This window comes from Pituophis catenifer, unplaced genomic scaffold (assembly GCF_029215685.1).
Source record: "Pituophis catenifer annectens isolate HBS135680 unplaced genomic scaffold, rPitCat1.0.hap2 SCAF_6, whole genome shotgun sequence".
NCBI lineage: Eukaryota > Metazoa > Chordata > Lepidosauria > Squamata > Colubridae > Pituophis > Pituophis catenifer.
The window spans coordinates 80843924-80864816 of NW_027256886.1; the positions used below are offsets into that span (position 1 = coordinate 80843924).

A 20893-nucleotide genomic window follows, 5' to 3' on the forward strand; every position below is an offset into this window, starting at 1 on the left:
CCAAAACACAAAATCTTAGCAGGACAGTATGAAACCACAGCATTTATTAGCCATTTTCTACATAATTGAAATAAAAGGACAGAATGCATCATGACTTTTTGTAATAGGAAAAGCTACCTTCACAATTCACTTTTGCTTCCATAGGAAAAATATTCTTTTTAGTATTTCATATTCCATTTCATTAGAAAAATATAATTTATAAAGTTTTCCATCACAAGCAGTATCAGATATAAAAGCTAATCATTTATGTTTATGTTTAGAAGGGCACACACCGACATCTAGAATAATTCCATCAAGTATATTTTACCTCCAAGTTATAAAAATGGTCCATTTTACTAGAGAGCACTGAAAATATATAGTATTTAAGCCAAAATAGGCTATACTTCATTAAGCCTGGGATGTTTTTTTGTTTCCTTTTAAATTGACTGTAAATTTTAAATCATGATCTATAACTGCCACATGAATCTCATCCAGAGGAAAATATGATCTGAAAGAAGTTTGTCTAAGTCCTCAACACAGCCAACTATGGCCTGGGGATAACAGATTGTCAAAAATTCATTTTAGCTTCTACATTTTCCCTCATAAATGAAAAACAGACAATGACAAGAAACTGAGTTGGCAAGTGTTACATTCAAGGACCTACACATCAAAGAAAAAGAGGTGTATGTAAGGCCTCAGGTGCTCATAGTGTGCAGGAGCCAGTATATTATTATATTGTGGTCAGTTCTGCAGAATCCATTTCTCACCCTTCTGTTTCTGCAGGAGTTTTTGAAGTTTCATGGACAAATAATTTTTTGGAGTGATGATTTTCTTTTTCCATGCTAAAGGACTTCAGAACAGAGCTTTTCATATCTGGCAGATTTTTAGATTCAATATCTATTTTGTTTTTGGGGTATATAAAAATGACACCTGCTAAACATAAATCCTACAATCTGACTACTTACCTAGCGAGCAGGAGATACAGTCTCTTTAATTTTAATTTCAGATTACATATGGTGTATATTGCAACAACTGTTAAAACAGTAACAAATCACCAGTTCTTTGGTGTTTATAAATATGGTAGACCATCCAAAATCATTAATATAAAAATATTGGCAACAAGATTCTGTAAAAATTAAGAGCCAAAGCAAAATGGCATATTCCAGGTCTGAAAAATCTTCCAATCTGAAGATACTATAAGCATCAATGTAATATTAATTCCAATATGCTGAGCCCAGAATATCACACAATTAATGGTCATTTTTCTGACTGCTTATTTAGAATTGTAATCAAATCCCCAATAATTTATACATGTAAAGAATAATTATCCCATCTGTTTACTAAATGAAACCACAAGTAATGATGAATGTTTTAAAACACTCAGTATACAGCATTTGAAAAATTGATTTAGGCCATTAAATTTTCTCATTAATTTTTACCTCTCCCTCTCCACATCTTCACAAGTTATGTTTACATGAGACATTGATCATTCTGGAAATAGGAAAATAGGTTTGAATGTCGCAATGTGATAATCTTGATGGCAGCATACTTCAACAACTGAAATTTTCAACCAAGATATTTTTTGCAAAACTAAAAGTTTTCTTCTAACTGATTTACCTGTTAAACAGATGAAAAAATCAATTAGGATAGTTGTTATAAGAATTAACCAAATACCAATTTAATAGGCTACAGAATTTAAAAAATAATTCCTCCTTACAAGTTCAGACGCAAATTACAAAAAAGAACATTAATGGGTAGCAGATAGGGAAGGAAAAGAATAGAATAGAATAGAATTTTTATTGGCCAAGTGTGATTGGACACAAAAGGAATTTGTCTTGGTGCATATGCTCTCAGTGTACATAAAAGAAAAGATAAGATACGTTCGGGCAGTCATAATCCAAAAGTTCTTAATAGTTTCACAGAAGACACAATGCAACAATTCAGATCTAAAATGACTAGCTATTAGCACCAAGACACTATTCATAAGCAACAGTTACTAATAAAGTTAACATTTTTTCCCATGGTTTACATTAAATATTGGTAGCTCTCCACAGCCATAAATACCATTCTTTTAAAACTAATGAACTTGCTGAAATTTATGATAATTCAGTTCAACAGACACTAAGACAATTAACAATTGCAAAAGCTTTTATTAATCATTTTTCTTTTTAAGAATTTTAACTAGAAGAGTGAATGGAAATTGGGAAATCCTGAACTGTTCGTGGAGTCAGATACTGAATCATCTATTGTAGTTAAATAAAATAGGTTATTTCAAATAAGTGAGACAGATTTCCAGTAGCACAGAAGACACAGAAAAAATAATTGTGTTTACTCTGCCTTTTTGTTTTTAAGTATTTGATAGACAGGCATCTGCAAATCTTCAATAGTTTCTGCAATTGGTTTGTTCAGGGTTTCTGGAAGTAGAAGAGTCAAAAAACCAGCTGATAATCCACTGATTCCAAAGACTCCAAATGGTACAGATGGACCAAGAGATTTCTAGAAGGAATCAGTTAAATTATTTGTTATGAAATAATATAAATAGGTAGATAAGAGTTATTTAAAAAGTCTTCATTGAATTGCAGTGATATATAAATAGGATATATATATATATAAATGAATGAATAATATCACCTTATTTTCTAATGCATGTTTAGTACATATAGTAGAGTTTTGTGAAGTACAGAAAACAGACCCCCCCAAAAGTCTAAAGGACAATAAAAAACAAGCATGACAATTCAGTGCCAGAATTCAAAGTGATGTACATATCAATCTCCTTCCTATTGATATTCTGAGGATTTTTCTTAACTTAGAATAATTCCCCTACCCATACACCATAAGCAAATATACTGTAGGAGAGAAGAAGGCAGAACTGGGGGCAGAATTAAGCATATCATCAGCTTAGAGTTGTTATGTTTCCACAAACAGACTAAGTCTTACCCTTCCTGGATTCTGTTGACCCTTATTTGGTGCCAATTTAGTCTTGAACTTTAGTTGCCTAGATTCTTATATATGGGCTTGAATAATTGTATTTTTACGCTGCAACTTTACGGGATGATCCTGATATTCTACACGATATATACGTATATAATTTATGAATAAGAAACATAAAGCATATTTCACATCCAATTAATGTATTCAGAGGTTGTCACAGACTAAAAACCAAGTTGCTGGTTATTCAGTGCTGAAAAGCAGAGAAATGAAAAGCTCCAAGGGTTTGAGAATGAGGAAAAGATCAAGAGTGAAGATTTGAGGAAGGTTTTCTGCAATTAAGTTCAGGGGCAGAAAATCTACTTGCTCTATAGAAGCCTCTGCGATCAGCTTCCCCATATTCAATTCCTGGCTCAGATTCAAACTAGATCAATGATCTAAAATTGGATATCTTGAAAGGTTCATTTTTATTGTAAAAAGCAGTCATAGGAGAGGGGATGCCAAAATTGGAATAAAACCAAAAGGGCAAAAAATGAGACATTTAATTCTTTCCTCTGTAACATATTTTCATCTGCCACGGCATCTCATTCTACTGTTAAGCCTCACTTGCTAATCCTCTGGCCATAATCCTCTGGCCATGCCGATTTTCAACTTCCCATAAACATAAGAAGGCTATGCATTTTATATGTTCATCTAAATCTTAATCAGACTTATTCAAATGTACTTTGGTATATTTAACAAAGAAATGCTGGGCAAAAAATGTATTAGTCACATATATATCATGATGACAAATATTGGTAAATTTTTGGGTAAGCCCGCAAGTTCTGATTAACTATCACATGTTAGAATTATTGCATATGAAGGATCAATCTTGTTAATTGATTTGATTAAACAGGATATATTGCAGATAGTACATTACTTACCAAGGAAGGAACAAATGGAGCCAAAATTCCTCCAAACCTACAAATCATTGAGCATACACCCAAACCAGCATTTCTGTTTCAAAAAAGAAATACCACTATTAGTATTTATCCTAAGGAAAAGCAAGACTAATATACTGATCCATGCCAAATAGTCTCTCCCTCTCTCATACAGCAGGCCAACCAGTCTCTCCAGCAGGGAGATGAATAGTTGTCTGCCACACCTATTTATCTCCACCCCCTGCCTTTTATCCCAGAGCTAGGGTGGGGCTTCGCTAGCAGCGGTGGCTCTTCTGTCCCAAGGACCGGCCCATAGATTTCCACTGCTCTCCTCTCCTCTGCCTTCTGTGCATCCGTGCATCAGGCACTGGACCCAGCTGTTCCTCTTCTTCCTCATCAGCTGCCTCCAGACCTGGGGGCTGTTGACTCTCCATCTGAGGGCTGACAGAGGGCTCAGGCTCCGCCTCTGTCTCTATCTCTGACAGCTCCATTCCCACTCCCCCCCTTGGAGCTCTCAGGTTGCCTTGATACTGGCCGTGACTTCCATGCCATCTCCTCATCTGATTCAGCGGAGGGGCCAGCAACTGACAGGCCACAACAATTATAAAACAATTTAAAAAATGTTAAAACTATAAAAAACCTCCACAAAATAAATACGTATAAATAGCAACCACAATGATTAATTAACTAAAAGTAAAGTAATAGAACCCTTAAACTATTCTGAGCCCCAGCCCCACGCACATACTGTATTTTTCGGAGTATAAGACGCTCCGGACTATAAGACGCACCTACCTTTTTGGGGGAGGAAAAAAAAAATCTGCCTCTGCCTCCCAGCAATTTGCCGCCTTGCAGCAAACAGCCTGTTTTAGTTTCATTTTCATTTTCAGCACAGCCTGATTAGCACAAGAAAAAAAAACCTGCCTCCCAGCAATTTGCCTCCTTGCAGTAAACAGCTAAGGCCCATGTGGCAATAGGCAATGGCAATCCCTGCAACCTGAAACAGATGAGGGTCGGGAGGCCGATCCAACCGACAATCAACTGCTTGTGCTAATCAGGCTGTGCTGAAGCTGAAACGGGCTTTTTGCTGTTTGCTGCAAGGAGGTAAATTGCTGGGAGGCAGAGGCTAAAGGGTGGGGGCCAGCGGGTGGGTGGGGCTACTTTGGTGTATAAGACACACCCAAATTTTCACCCTCTTTTGGGGGGGGGAAGTGTGTTTTATACTCCAAAAAATACGGTAAGTCTAATTTTTAAAATTTTGCAAAAAGCCAACAGAACTGGGGCCATTCTAATCTCCAAAGGGAGAATATGCCATCAGGCAGGGGCTACAGCACAAAACACCCATCTTCTAGTTCCCCTCAGTCGACACTCTTTGGCTGATGGCATCTGCATGATGCCCAATCAGTTGAGATTGTATTGGATGGGTAGAAACACCTGGAAAAAGACATTTTTTTCGGATAACTAGAAGCCAAGTCATTTACAGCTCTTGCTTCGGGGGGGGGAGGGGAGACTTTGTACAGCTTCATGTTATGCACAAATTGTGCCCATTTCTGAACTCGAAGGTCCTATTCATGATGACTATTCATCTTCCAATTGGTTTAATGTAACATTGTACTAAAATGTAGCAGCCTGGGCACTTTCGTTTGTTTCACATAATACTCATGTGATGCACAGGATTACAACAGACCACTAGATGGCAATAAATTGCCATATTTATGTTCTTCAATGTCCTGTGCAATCAAAAAATATTTTCAAAAGAGAGGAATAATTTCAAAATGACCTGCAATATTACCTCAAACAACATTTTATTAAATAAATAGGTGGTTGTTGTGGGGAAAATAGGAGGACTAAGGTGTGTTGGATATCTTCGCTATGTTGAGTTATTTCTAAAATAATAAAGGCAGGATACAAATACATAAATAAAAGCAGATAATGTAAAACTGGATAGCTTTCTAGAAAGAAATCTGAAAGTACATGTAGAATGAAATATCCTCGTTCTTTACATCTTAAGAGTGGCTTCTTCTCTCATTTCTCCTCCAACATTTTAACATTAATAGGGAAATAACTACATGTCTTAATTTGCCATCATTCACAAGAGAAGAGGAAGCTTGATCGTTCTGAGACTAGACAAGAGATATCCACTGAAGAGCACTGTGCATCCGTCTCTGGAAGCAAGAGATTCTTATAGAACCGTGATAGCGAACCTATGGCATACGTGCCACAGGTGGCAGGTGGAGCCATATCGGTGGGCATGTGAGTTCAGCTCCGGTGCGCCAGCTGATTTTGGGGCCTTCTGAGCACACCAGAAGTAGGGACACAGACTGTTTCCTGCCTCCGGAGGGCCTGAGGTGGGGGAAGGCCCATTTTTCATTCTCTCCAGGCTCCAGAACCTTTCTAGGAGCCAGGAGGGTGGAAACGGCCTTCCCTACTCCCACCGGAAGCCGGAAACGGTCCTCCGGTAGAGGTTTAGGTCCTATTTCCAGTGGGACCTAAAGCCTCTGGAGCCTGGGGAGGGCGAAAAATGGGCCAACCGGGCCCACTGTGCCATCGCGTGCCAAAAACGGGGGGGAGCGGGGCGCATAGAATTATGGGTGTGGGCACACGCACAAGCGACCCCACTGTGCTCCCCCCACTTTTAGCACGCAATGGCAAAAAGGTTAGCCATCACTGTTATAGAAAATACTTTTTACAGATAGCTCCGACATCTAATTCAGGAGAGTGAAGGTTTCTCTGCAATATGTAACTGCTGATGCAATTTTAGATGGCTTATATACATTATATATTGTGAGAATTTAAGGTTTTGGAAATAAATATAAAAATAACAATGTCTGCTTACCTTACTACTGTGGGATACAGCTCTGAAGTATAGATGTATACGATGTTGAAGGCAGCACTTACAGTCAATTTCCCATATAAAGCCAAAATTCTGGGACTGAAGAAAAATCCTTAAACAGAACGTAGGACAATTGACATCTTCTAATAAACAACAGTAGAATAATAGGCAGCTCTAGTTAGAAATAAACCCCTCCTGAGGTTCAGGCAGATGTATACCTTATGTGCAGAGCAACCTGCAATTAGCACAAAGGGAAAACAACTCTAATTTTAAATTACACCTTACTGGTGGGCATAAGGGTGCTTGGCTGGGGACAAGGGAAAGGCCTGCATGTCATCTGGATAACGTCTCCAATGCTATAGATCAGTGATGGTGAACCTTTTCAGCACTGAGTTGTCTGGCCCGCAACCCGGAAGAGGAGCTGCCCAGGAGGCATGCACGCACCAAAAAACGAACTTCCGGTTTCCAGCCCGCACATGTGCACCGGGCAGCTAGTCTTCCAGTTACTGGCGCACATGCGCGCACAACGATCAGCTGGCCAGTGCGCATGCTCATGCCGGAAACCAGCTCTTCCAGTTTCCGGCACTGTCGCACCCACGAAGGGCAGCTGATCATCACGCGCGCATGCACGCCAGAAACCCGGAAGCTGGATGGGCAACATAGCGTGTTCCAGACACATGGCTCCATGTGTCACTTTGGGCACGCATGCCATAGGTTCGTCATCATGGCTATAGATTATAGCTTCAGAGAGCTGCAATTCTGGCTACTTTATTTCAAGGCAGCTCTCAATTATTACCAATAAATGGTAATAATGCAAGATCACTAAACAGAAAGTTGGGAAAAGCCATTTTATGAGTTAGCCATCTGAATCCACTGCTTAAACTTTCAAATTTTGCCTGGTCACCACCATTGGAATCAAGGTAATACTTATCTATACCTGAATTTCTCTTATAGGCTTTGTCTGCAGAAAGTAATTATTCACAAATATACATCATACACTGAAAAATGTTTGCTTGGGAGTTTCTTGCCAATAAGGATGGACCATCTTATTATAGCCCTATGGAGATACTTCCAGTATACAAGCCGGGCTGGCCTAATTCTAATTCTTTTTAACTTTTAATCTTTAATTTTTAATTCTTGAGGTTTAAAAATGGGTTTTTAATTAGTTACGGGCCATATTGTTTAATATATATTTTAAATTGTTATTAAATTTTCTATTTGTGTGTTCTTATTCTGGCTGTACACTGCCCTGAGTCCTTCGGGAGAAGGGCGGTATATAAATTCAAATAAATAAATAAATAAATAAATACGAGTGATACAAACAGGGGGCAGGGTGCATGCGGGGGGACCATGTGCACATTGCATCTTGGGGGTTCAGGCACATGCATACACATTTGCGCACTTGCGCTTTGGGCACTCAGTCCGGAAAAGGTTAGCTATCACTGGTATAGAGAGACACTCATAGCAAATATGATCATTTTCCCTGAGGTTCTTACTAATTATCTGGTACCTTGGAAAAGAAGAAAGCAAATGAGCTGCAGGATACTTCAAAGATTGCCAATGATTAAAGAAAAAAACCTATTCATGGTTTAGCAGTATACAATACTAATAAAAAAAAGTACTACTATTTCACATTGATTCTATGTGGCAGCTTCTCAAAGTATCATTAATAGCTCTATACACTCATCCCCCATTAAATTAAAACTGGGCATGCCATAAAGTCTTCATTTAGCAATAATCCTGTTCATTTAAAAAGGCTATTCTAGATTTGGTTTTAATTTATTTTATTTTAAAATTATTTAAACCTGGCTTGATATTAGCATACTAGAAGCCCTTGTCTTTCAATAAGATTATCTGTGCCAAGGAAAATTTGGTTTGCTTAAGAAAGAACATACTTACTGCTGTTATTTTCTGGTAAGCACATGGTAAAAACGCAAGCAAGGCCCGCAAATATCAAAAAAGTAGCTGTACTTTTACGTCTTCCCGACCTAGTACAGGAAAATAGTGCAAATTTATATTGGATTTCCAGAAAGATACATGTTTTATTTTTATTTTATTTTTTTTATAATTTTTATTAATATATTCTATACACTAATACACAAATAAAATATACAATCCTGCCACCATGGTATAATATGATTACATTGTCCATAAGTATAAAATCATTCCTTTATACATACATATTTGCCACCATATATATATACATCATCATATATCTATTCTATCCCACCTTTTCTGGACCCAATCGTACCATACTTTCCAACTGTTATAAAATTCTGAATCTTTTTTACCATTGATCAATCTAGTTAATCTATCTGATTCCGCACACTCATTAATTTTATATATTATTTTCAAATCTATCAGTAAGTATTGATTTTTCCACTCCTGCGCATACGCTAATCTTGCTGCAGTGATAATGTGAATCAACAAGAACCATATATCTGATTTAACATTCAAAGGTTTTGCCCCCAATAGGAAAATCTCAGGTCTTAATTCCAAATTAATCTGTGTAATTTCCAAAATCCATTACCGTATTTTTTTCCAATATTTAACCGCCTGCGGGCAGGTCCACCATTGGTGAAAATAGGTTCCATTGCTGTAACCGCACTTCCAACAGCAGGCAGATGTCCCGGGAAACATTTTAGCTAATCTCGCCGGGGGGAGATGCCACTGGTAGACCATTTTATATATGTTTTCTTTATATGAGGAGGCCATATCTTCATATAAAGATACATGTTTTAGAATACTTTTATTTATTATTCCATACAACTGTTTAAAAAAAAAAACACCAAACCTAAACTGCAAAAGGGCAAGCATTCACCAACAGAATAATGTAGGCAAATAATAAATATTTGTTTCCACATTTCAAGAGAGGAGTAATTTATGGAGAAATAATAATTGGTGATCTAAATTTTACGCTTAGCTCTTCACACAAAGTTCATTTCCTGTACTTCTGAAGCCAACAGCTTCTGGGCCCAATCCAGGCTGCTGACTCACACTTTCAAAGACCTTTTTGGTGCAGATCTGCAAGTCACCAAACAACACATGACGGAATAAACTCCATGTCTGGTCCAGCCACCTGGGGAAAGCCCATCTCAATCAAGGGACACAGCTGATTGGACTTTTCAACGGATCCCTCTCTGCCTGCAGGACAGTCACTACAGGCATTTTGAACACTAACCAAAGTAATTGTCAACCCTGAAGCTGACCTGACCAAAGCCATCTTGACAGCTTCAGTGTTGCCACACTGGAGCTAAGGGACAGGGAGGGGGAATTTTAGATAGCTGGGATTTTGTAGCCAAAACAAAATACTTTCTCTTGAAAACCAAGGACATTCTCACAAATGGTCAGAGGAAGGCGGAGTAATGTCACCAGGCAACCAGACAGCACTGTGATTCGACCATGTTTATCGATATTGTTTATCGTTTTAATTAATGGGGCCAAATCTATATATACTTTTAACTGTATTTTAATATTTGTATTTGATGTTTTTATTTGGCTGTTCACCGCCCTGAGTCCTCAGGGAGAAGGGCGGTATACAAATTCAAAATAAAATAAAAAATAAAATAAAATAAATGTGACTGTTTTGAGAAAGTGACAAACTCTTTTAATTAGGTGAAAACTGCGGGAACCTTCAGAATCTGTTTTCACCAGATCTGTGCCAACATGAGATATTCAATAAACCTATTCTTTGAGGAATCTACCTGCCTTGGAGTTTTGCTCGATATGGGTCTATTACTTGGAACCCTGACAGTAACACAGTTTCAGTGGGTATTTGGCCCACAGTCCGGTTTAACGGAATAGTGCCTATTTCTATTTATAACTACCAATATTTAGTGTCTTATTCTTATTTTGAGTGTTATACCCCATCTATAGTCTACAGGTTATCCTTGACTTATGACCACAATCGGGATTGGAATGTCCATCGCTGATGCGGTCATTAAATGAGTTGTGCTAAATTTTTCAAACATTTTTGCTGTCGTCATTAAGTGAATCACTATGATTGTTAAGCAAATCAGACAGTCATTAAATAAATCTGGCTTCCCCCATTGACTATGCTTGTTGGAACCCCTCTGAGAAGCTCATTAATAATGATCACATCACCCTGGGACATTGCAATTGTTGTAAATACATGTTACAGTAATGGCCAAAATTATGGAAACCTTTTGGGAAAAGTGTATTTTTGAGGTTTGATGGCTAATAACACCACTTTTTTTTTTGGAGTTTCAAGATAATCATATTCCACTGCTGGAATGGCCTGGGAGTAGCCCAGACCTTAACCCAATTGAAAATCTATGCAGCCGACTAAAGAAACTTGTTAGTCAGAAGCGACCCAGCAATAAAACCCAGTTCATAGAAGCCATCATTCAATCTTGGTTTCACATGAGAACAGCTACAGAACTAAAAGACTTGGTTCACTCCATGGGAAGACATTGTAAGGCCGTAATTCAACTAAGTAATAACTGACGTGATAATTTTTGTATATCTCATTTTTTCTATGGTGATTATTTTTGTATATCTTGTTTTTTCTACGTGTTTCATTTTTCTTCTTTATACTGTAACTGCTATTCTAATAGCAAATCCTTCCTAAAAGTTATTGCATTACATTCTTGATTAAATTATCTTTCTATTGATATATAATTTTATGGTACTACTAAAAAAAAAAGTGGTATTAGCTAGTTTTAGAAAATACACTTTTCCCAAAAGGTTTCCACAATTTTGGCCACTACTGTAGTTGCCAAGTAACTATTTTTTTTTTAAGAAAAAGTTTTTTTTTATTTTTAAAAACACAAACATAAAATACATCTTTTCAGAACGAAGCTTTGATCCGGTCATAGATTTGTACAATTACTAACACCTTTTTAAAAGTAACTAAATTGTGATCACATGACAACAAGTCTTAAGTGTGAGGAAAAGTTGTCTTTTATTTTCAGTGCTGTTTGAACCATTGTTAAATAAATGGTTTTAAATCAATGACTACCAGTACTGCAATTGGAACAAACAAAATGTTTGTTTCTTAAAAAATGTTTGTCTTCAAAAAGAGAAAAAATGGATCCAGGAAACAGTAGACCAATCAGTCTGGCATCAATACCTGGGAAAATCTTGGAAAAGATCATCAAACAGTGGATTTGTGAGCACCTAGAAATGAGCAAAGCTATTACTAGAATCCAACATGCGTATGTTAAAAACAGATCATGCCGGGGAAAAAACCTTATTGCATTCTTTGACAAAGTGCCTAAATTAATGGATCAGAGAAATGCTATGGACATAGTTCACTTAGACTTCAGTTCTGCATTTAACAAAATAAACCACAACCTATTATTTGGTAAGATAAAAAAAAATGTGGGATAGACAGCACCACCACCAGATGGATTTGTAACTGGCTGACCAACTGCACTCAATGTGTAAATCCTTAATGGAACTACATCTACATGGAGGTAAGCATGCAGTTGGGTACCTCAAGGTTCTAACTTGGTCCCAGTACTCTTCAACATCTTTATAAATGGTTTAAACAAGAGGATAGAAGGGGAACTCATCAAATCAGCTAATGATACCAATCTGGGAGGAAACACTTTAGAAGATAGAGTCAAGATACAAAAGGATCTTGACGGACTTGAACATTAGGCTCCATCCAACAAAATGCAATTCAGTGGTAAGAAAGGGATTTTTTCCTATACATATGCATTTCATTTTGAGATAATCAAATGCACAAGTATAGAATAGGTGGTACCTGGCTGAAGAAAAGTGCCTATGGGAAGGATCTACGTGTCATAGTAGACAACCACTTAAGTATGAGCCAGCAGTGTGCTGCAGCTGCCAAAAAGCCGTTATAACCCTAGGATGTATCAACAGAGGGATAGTATCAAAATCAAATGAACTGATAGTACTGCTTTATACTGCACTGGTTAAGACCACACTTGGAATACCACATCCAATTCGGGTCACTACAATGCAAACAAGATACTAAGACTCTAGAAAGAATGCAGAGAAAGAGCAACAAAGATTAGGGGTCTGGAGGCTAAACAGTACAATAAATAGTTGCAGGAACAAGGTATGTCTAGTCTAACAAAGAGAAGAACTAGGGATATGATATGATAGGAGTCTTCCGATATTTGAGGAGTTGTCATACAGAAGAAGGGGTCAACCTGTTTTCCAAAGCAGCTGAGGCAGGACAAAAAGTAACAGGTGATTTTTAAAGAGAGACATTTCCTGACAGTGAGAACAATTGATCAGTGGAATGGCTTGTCTCCAGAAATTATGGGTGCTTAATCACTGGAAGTTTTCAAGAAGAGGTTAGACAACCACTTGTCCAGGGGTCTCCTGCTCGAGCAGGGGATGTCAGTTTTGGAAGACAATTTCCTTTTTTGCTTCTAAACTGCCACATATTTTAGCTGGGGAAGTTGGGAGGGGATTGTTGTTGGAGCGGTAGAAAGTTAGTCATAACAACATTCCTTATTCAAGGACTTTTGCCTGCATCTGATGGAGACTGCCGGAAGATTGTATCCAGTTGAGTGTGAAGAGTTGATTGGACAATGTGATGAACTTGTGGGTGTGGGGCAGGGCTGTGAACTCTTAGCTAGGTGGGGAAAACCTGGAAGCTTTCAGATTCGGGTTTTCCCAGATGTGCCAACATGACATCTCTAATAAATTGGAACTTTGAGGAACCTCAGGCTTCAGAGCTTTATTTCGTTGGGGGTGTTCCTTGGAACCCTGACAGGGGATTGAAAACCTCCAAGGTCCTTTTCAATCCTGTTATTCTATATTCTATTGTAAAATAAAAAGAAGTGTGATGTATAAAGTCATAAAAAAATCAGCATTTCTGAGCAGATTTGATACATTTTATCTATGCTGAAAACGTATACAAATTAACATATAGAAATAAATTCAGGAAGTATGTTACTCTATACTGTACTGTCTAAATATAGAAATAGAAAGTTATTGATCTTACCAAGATTTCTCAATGAAAAACATGCAGAGTGGAAATGCTGGAACTTCTACAAGACCAGAAAGAGCCACATTTAAATAAAGATTTCCTCCTAATTCACCAGCATTCAGTGTTAAACCGTAATATACAAAGCTGCACACATACCTAAATGTATTAATGAAAGATTGGTTATTTTAATCATGTACACAGATTAATTACTCGCATAATAAATGAAGAAAAATATAATAGAAAAATACCAGTTTATGAAGCAGTGAGGTTATAGATCATTTATTCATTTATTGGTTCGATTTATATGCCGCCCTTCTCCGGAGACTCAGGGCGGCTTACAATGCGTTAAGCAATAGCCTTCATACTTTTGTATATACCTGCTTAGTAGGGCTTAGTAGGGAACACCAAGTGGTATTCTTTTTTTTACAAAATCAGCTTATTGCCCCCACAACCCAGGTCCTCATTTTACCTACCTCGGAAGGATGGAAGGCTGAGTCAACATTGAGCCTAGTAAGATTTGAACTTGCAGTAATTGCAGGCAGCTGGCAGCTAAGTGCTACTTAACAGCGCTTTAGTCCGCTGCTCCACCAAGGCTCATGTACTAAGTATGGCATTTTTTTATTCCATTCAATTCTGTCCAATTTTTGGAGACTGCCTGGACAAGTCCCTGCAGATTTCTTGGCTAGGTTTTTAATTGGGTTGCCACTGCCTCTTTCTATGAGGCAGAAAGTGACTAGCCCAAGATCACCCATTTGGTTTTGAGCCCAAGGTAGGACTAGAACTCACAGTCTCCCAGTTTCTAGCCTGATGTCTTAGTCTTAACCATTACACCAAACTATGATATGTTCACATATCTTCACAAAATTTGGAAATTATTTTTTCCACTAGAATTTGAATTCGAAAATCAGTGGATAGAAATCAACAAATTTACCATACATTCATGTATGTGTTTGCTATCATGGATTATTCTGGTTTTATTTCAAGGCAAAGGATCCTATAACATGAATGGTTCAGATCACCGGTATTTGATCCAAAACCTGACTGTTTAAAAACAAGTGCAAAATTGTTATACACGTTTGTTCAGTGACAATGATCAAACAAGAAATAGTTTCTGACGGATATCTTTAGGTGTTTTTAAAATCTGAAATCCATTGAGAAATATGCTTCTGAATTTTTTTCTAGGGTGGCTTAAACTAACTTGGGAAGACCAATAGAGGTTTTGATAGCCATCAAATAACAGCTATTCCAACCATTCCATCACTGCTTCTCAACTGTAAAACAACCTCTATAAGAATTCTTCAAATACACCAAGAAGTGTCGTAAATAATAGCTTTACATATCCAGTAGAAATTCCAAGGAAATATCAAAATGCCAAGTATACCAGTTTTCATTCCAGCTAGCTGCAAAACATTTAGCATATTCCTTCCTGTTTTCTCATAATTTCTGCCATTTCTAGTAGAGATTAAGGAAAAGCCTTGTATCACCATTTATCCACAAAAGGAAAAAAGACAAGAGTTTGAGATAGGTTTAGTTTGGAGTAGCTCAGCAGGGGTAATTGCCTATTAATTATGCTTATGTTTCTGACTCATTCGTTCAAACTTGTTTTGTCTGGTGATCCTTGAATTTTAATAAATCAGACTAAGTCCTGAAAACCTGTCCATTCCTTTCGTAGTCTGCTGCATGATCAGCATACGGTCCTCTTTCTATCATCTTCATCTGAGAAAAAAGCATTATGAATGGGAGGTGGCATTTCCTCCTGCTTCGCTATCAAGAGAAGAGACCAGCAGAAAACCAATCATGACCTCCAGCTATTGGCAGAATTTTGTTGAGAGAACTTTGGGAAGATGACACTTGGGCACAATGGAAATGAGACTTCGGGATACATTGTGACAAAAGGAAACCACATGAAGATGATCGTCAAGAAATATTAAATCTTGCACAGTAAAAATTCTCAGTTATTGTATTTTTTGGAGTATAAGACCCACCGGAGTATAAGACGCACCTACCTTTTTTGGTGAGGAAAAGAAGAAAAAGAAATCTCCCTCTGTCTCTGATCATTTTTGCCTCGTTGCAGCAAAAAGCAAACAACCTGCTTTACTTTTATTTTCCTTTTCCGCATAGCTTGATTAGCACAAGGAAAAAAAATCTGCTCCAGCAATTTACCTCTTTGCAGCAAGCAGCAGAGCCCTGCGCAAAACAGCTGAGAGCAAATCAGCTGATTGTCGGGAGGCCGATCCAATCAACTTGCACTAATTAGGCTGTGCTGAAGTTGAAAGGAGCTGTTTTTTTCTTGCTGTTTGCTTGCAAGGAGGTAACTGCTGCGAGGCAGAGGCCAAAGGGTGGGGGCCAGTGGGTGGGTGGGGCTACATTCGGTGTATAAGACACACCTAAATTTTCACCTCCTTTTAGGGGGGAAAAAGGTGCGTCTTACACTCCGAAAAATACAATATATTTCTTTTTTGGGAAGAATTTGGAGGCAGAATGCAACCAGCTGCATTGTTACATTGGGTTCCTCAGGCACACAAAGCCACATAGTTCTCTAGGTGGCTACCTTGCTAGAGAAAGATCTGGGGTACATATACCTGAGGAGTCCAAAGTAATGATGAAATTGGTCACATACTGGTCAATGTTAAGCAAGATGTCATACAGCGTATAGATAAATTTCCCCCTCTTTAATAGAGGTCTGGAAGTTGTTAATGAAGGCATGACATATGGAACACCACATCTGAGTGGCCTGAGAGTGTACAAAGAGGAAGGTGGACTGTATATACCAGTGTTGGCGAACCTTTTCGGCACTGAGTGCCAAAATGGGGGAGAGCAGCTGCCTGGTGCGTATGCGCGTGTCAGGAAGATGATCTTCCTGGTTTCCGGCACATGCATGCGCACCGGCCATCTGGTCTTCCCGTTTCTGGCACACATATGTGCGCGAAGACCAGCTGGCTGGTGCGCATGTGCGCGCCAGAAACCAGAAGATCATCTTTCCGACATGTGCATGCACCCCAGGCGGCTGCTCTTCTGATTTCCGGCATTACCATGCACATGAAGACCAGCTGGCTGGCGTGCCGGAACCCGGAAGAGCAACAGGCGACGGCTTACGTGCCCGGAGATATGGTTCTGCATGCCACTTCCGGCACGCGTGCCATAGGTTCGCCATCACGGGTATGTACCATTGTAAAGATAAACCCTTTGTCAAACAGTATCATTTGACGGTTTTATCCAATTAAAATCTTTTTGTTTTTAAAAAGGGACTCTTTTAGCTCTTATTCATATAAGCATATAACCTTAGGAATAAATAAATCCAAATGAAAGCCAATACAACATTTAATTACTTTTCTTGCTCACAGCAGTTATCTTGTTAAGATTTGTATCATGTTAATGAAATTACTGAAATTTGGAAAATGGAACAAAAATCCAAAATTATCTACCTATTTTCTGAAGTGATTCCCAATAGCCAGAAAACAACCATTACCATTTTCCCTTAATATTATTCTGATTACTTTGAAATGTGTTTATCTATGTAGTCCATAATTATCACCTAAAGCTGTTATTTGTACATGGGATAATTTAAGTAAAGTCAACAACTCTTTTTTATTAATTACCAGATATACATCAAAATGACCGTGCGCCATCGAAGGATGGGATGCGTAACCAGGTTGAGGAGCCCAGGGGTAGAATCGTCCTTCTTTATGGCTCCTTTGCATGGCTTCAGTTTTACCACCACCTTGTCTTTCCCATTGTGGAGAGCTATGTATTGCAGTACACGCTCTGCTTCTGCTACTCTGCCTTGAGAATATAACCATCTTGGTGATTCAGGAAGCATGCTGAAAAAAGGAAACCATGAAGGAGAAATTCATACACTTTACAAAAGTTCTTTTTGAATCTGTATACTGTACTAACAGAAAAGGTTATCCAGCAAATTGTTTTACAAGGTTTGATGAATAGCAATAGCGATAACACTGACGACTTATATACCGCTTTACGGTGCTTTACAGCCCTCTCTAAGTGGTTTACAGAGTCAGCATATTGCCCCCAATAATCTGGGTCCTCATTTTACCCACCTCAGAAGGATGGAAGGTTGAGTCAACCTTAAGCCTGGTGAGATTTGAACTGCCAAATTGCAGGCAGCTGGCAGTCATCAGAAGTAGTCTGCAGTACTGCACTCTAACCACTGCACCACCATGGCTCATGAAAGGTATATAACAGGGGTGGGTTCTAAATGTTTTTACTACTGGTTCTGTGGGCGTGGCTTATTTTGTGGGCGTGGCTTGGTCATGTGACATTTATTTAGGATTTAGCAGAGGTACTGGTCTACCAGGCTTTTAACTGCTTGCAGAGCTGTACCGATCTACCCATTTATTTTTGGCAGGCACTGGTCCACCCATTTATTTTTGCAGGCATTGATCTACTCATGTATTTTTTCAGGCACTGGTCTACTCATTTGTTTTCTTCTACCACTGATCAGCTGTAGGGCAGCCCTTTGAAGCCCCGCGGCAAGAGTTTAAACAGTTTTTTTCCCTCTAGCCATCAGCTGGGACTCAGGAGGCAGCAATAGATTGGGGATGGGGCCAAATAAAAGGTAAGAATAACGCGGGGAGGGTGCGGGGGGGGGGCAGAACCGGTTCAGTGACATCATATCGTCACCGCTACCGGCTCGGGAGAACCAGGCCGAACCGGGAGGAACCCACCACTGGTATTTAACAAAGAAATTTGGAAAAATATGAAACCTATTTGCCATTTTTTACACTGATTAAAACATTCTATAACCCACAGAAGAATAGCTTCAATATTATTCAAAATTAACTGACATGGACTTCATTTAACATGACAAGTGTACTACAACTCACATAACATAATTGCTACCCTGATTCTGATTCTAATATAACTGCAGATACGCAGAGAAATGGCTTTGAAGCAAATATTCACTAACTATGTCGGGAAATGAGACAAAAGCTTTTCTTAAATCCTAAGAAGGGAGAGATTATTAATAACAGACTCAGGTAGGCCCCTGTCAGTCCCACTGGAATATAAGCAGGAGGGGAGGAAAAGTAAAATCTGGTTTGTAAGGTTCAGTTACTCTAGCTTCCTAATACAGTTCTAATGTTCGGAGAGCCAGTTTGGAATAGTGGTGCAGGTGCTGGCCTAGAAACCGGAAGATTATGAGTTCTAATCCTACTTTTGGCATAAAAGCCAGCTTGGTGACTTTGGGCCACTCCATCACTGGACTGTTGTTGTGGGGAAAATAGAACGAGAAAGGAGTATTAAGTACGTTTGCTACCTTGAGTTACTTATAAAAGTAATAAAGGTGAAATAAAAACAAAATTAATAAAAAAATGTTCTTGTACAGTTGATTTTTGGGTCTGGTGTACATTGTGGTATTGATAATGCAGTGATATTCAAAATGATAACAATGCATATGTGAAGAGAATTTTTTTTTACTCATTTTAAGTCTAATTTTGCACAGGTTTGTTTTTTTCAATGTTATTTTTTCCATCACTATTCCTACCCATTACTTTGTTACAAATCATTTTATGAGTGGCATTTGCAAAAGGTTGTATGTTGCTTTTCATGTTGTATGGCCGGTCACAATTTTCTCACCACAGATGACAGCTATAATGAACTGATTCGCACTTAAAAATAACCTATGTGTAGATTTACACATCATGTTAAATTCAAAACAAACTACTCATATCGTGGCTTAATGTATCATCTCCATCCGCTTGTTTAAAAAGTGCTATGAAGGGAAACTTTCCTCTCTCCCAAATAATTTGTCAACATCCGAGACAGTGCGCCATTCAAAGTGGCCACAACGTGCCGTTTCGGAGTTGCCACACACGCGTAGGGGGAGGGGGATGCATGGGGCCACAGATGGGTGTCGGGTGATGGGACTCACACTGGGAAAGGAGACAGGAAGGCAAGCCAGCTGCGGTCGGTACAGAAGCCAGCCAGGCCTGAAGCCAGCCAGAGAGCAACTGGGCTCGAAGAGTGCTTGCTGGAGCTGGGCCCAAAAAGTATTTGCTGGAGCCAGCCAGGAGCAACCAGGAACAGGAGGGCGGAGCGTGCTAAGTCCGTATAGCCAGCTGGCTAGCAGAAGCCAGTAACCCTTTTACTCTATTGTTCACCACCTGCCAAGCTGAGACTGCAGTAAAGAGGCCTGTTCTACTCACAGTGTGGCTTCTTCTTTTGCTGGCTTGGTTTGGAACCGTGACATAATTCAGCATAGAAATTTGCAACTAGGCTATGCACAATAGAGCCACATTACAAGGCAGGGATATTCAGAATTCAGAGTTTCACGGTTTCATGAAGGGACACTCTGTACAGGTGAAGAGATATACAGGGTCTCCTTAGGTAACACATTTTGCACCCAGATACTCGGTTACTCAGTGGCTAAGATGCTGATCTGGTCGATCGAAAGGTCGGCAGTTCAGCGGTTTGAATCCCTAGTGCCGCGAAACGGGATGAGCTCCCGTTACTTGTTCCAACTTCTGCCAACCTAGCAGTTTGAAAGCACATAAAAAATGCAAGTAGAAAAATAGGGACCACCTTTGGTGGGAAGGTAACAGTGTTCCATGCACCTTTGACGTTTAGTCATGTCGGCCACATGACCACAGAGATGTCTTCGGCAGCGCTGTCTCTTCAGCTTTGAAAAGGAGATGAGCATCGCCCCTTAGAATCGGGAACAACTAGGACATATGTGCGAGGGAAACCTTTACCTTTTTACTCAGACGACCTCCCCCACCTTCCCAAGGGATTTTTCATGGAATTCCAGTGACTTCAGGGAAACTGAAACTTTTTGTCTCCTGATCTTAAGCTTTATGGTAAAGAGATGAGATGCAGGTCAGTCTCACTCATCCTTGCTTCCTCTCTAGACTGTTTTCGATGATATGGCACACATCAGGGCTCATCATGCTAACCAGGCTTAGCTTATACTCAAAAATATGCAACTGATTTTCAATATTTCTTTTAAAAACACATTGTCAAGCAAACTAAAATAATTCCTCTGATTTCATTCTAAATATAAAAATGTCAATGTTTTCTCTCTTTAATATTATTATCCTTTAACTTTGGGTTAGTGTTTTTGCCACTTGTCTACTATGAATATAATTATGACTTACAAAGAAAGAAGAAAGAAGAAAACTCCTGGAGAATTTGACACAAAGGCAAGAAGACGCCAGTCTCTTATGTAATACCCCAGTAAAGCATAAACAGCTATGCCAAATGCAAAGGTCAAATTTGTCAATGAACCTGAAGATACAAACAAAAACAAAGTATTTTATAAAATGCTGGGAAAAAACCCCAAGACAT

General features: G+C 38.8%; 1 protein-coding gene across 1 annotated transcript in view; it reads right to left on the bottom strand.

The window, feature by feature from the left end:
• Nucleotides 1-273: 273 nt before the first annotated feature.
• Nucleotides 274-20893, bottom strand: part of LOC139318125 (solute carrier family 22 member 15-like) — a 37211-nt gene continuing 16591 nt past the window's right edge. Inside the window, exons 5-12 of the mRNA XM_070945404.1 lie at nt 20704-20833; nt 17191-17412; nt 13607-13747; nt 8557-8645; nt 6661-6769; nt 3831-3903; nt 2317-2475; nt 274-1596 (exon numbers count right to left, since the gene is read on the bottom strand). Of these exons, the coding sequence (XP_070801505.1) occupies nt 1570-1596; nt 2317-2475; nt 3831-3903; nt 6661-6769; nt 8557-8645; nt 13607-13747; nt 17191-17412; nt 20704-20833 (950 nt within the window). The 3' untranslated portion in view covers nt 274-1569. The remainder of the gene's footprint in view (nt 1597-2316; nt 2476-3830; nt 3904-6660; nt 6770-8556; nt 8646-13606; nt 13748-17190; nt 17413-20703; nt 20834-20893) is intronic.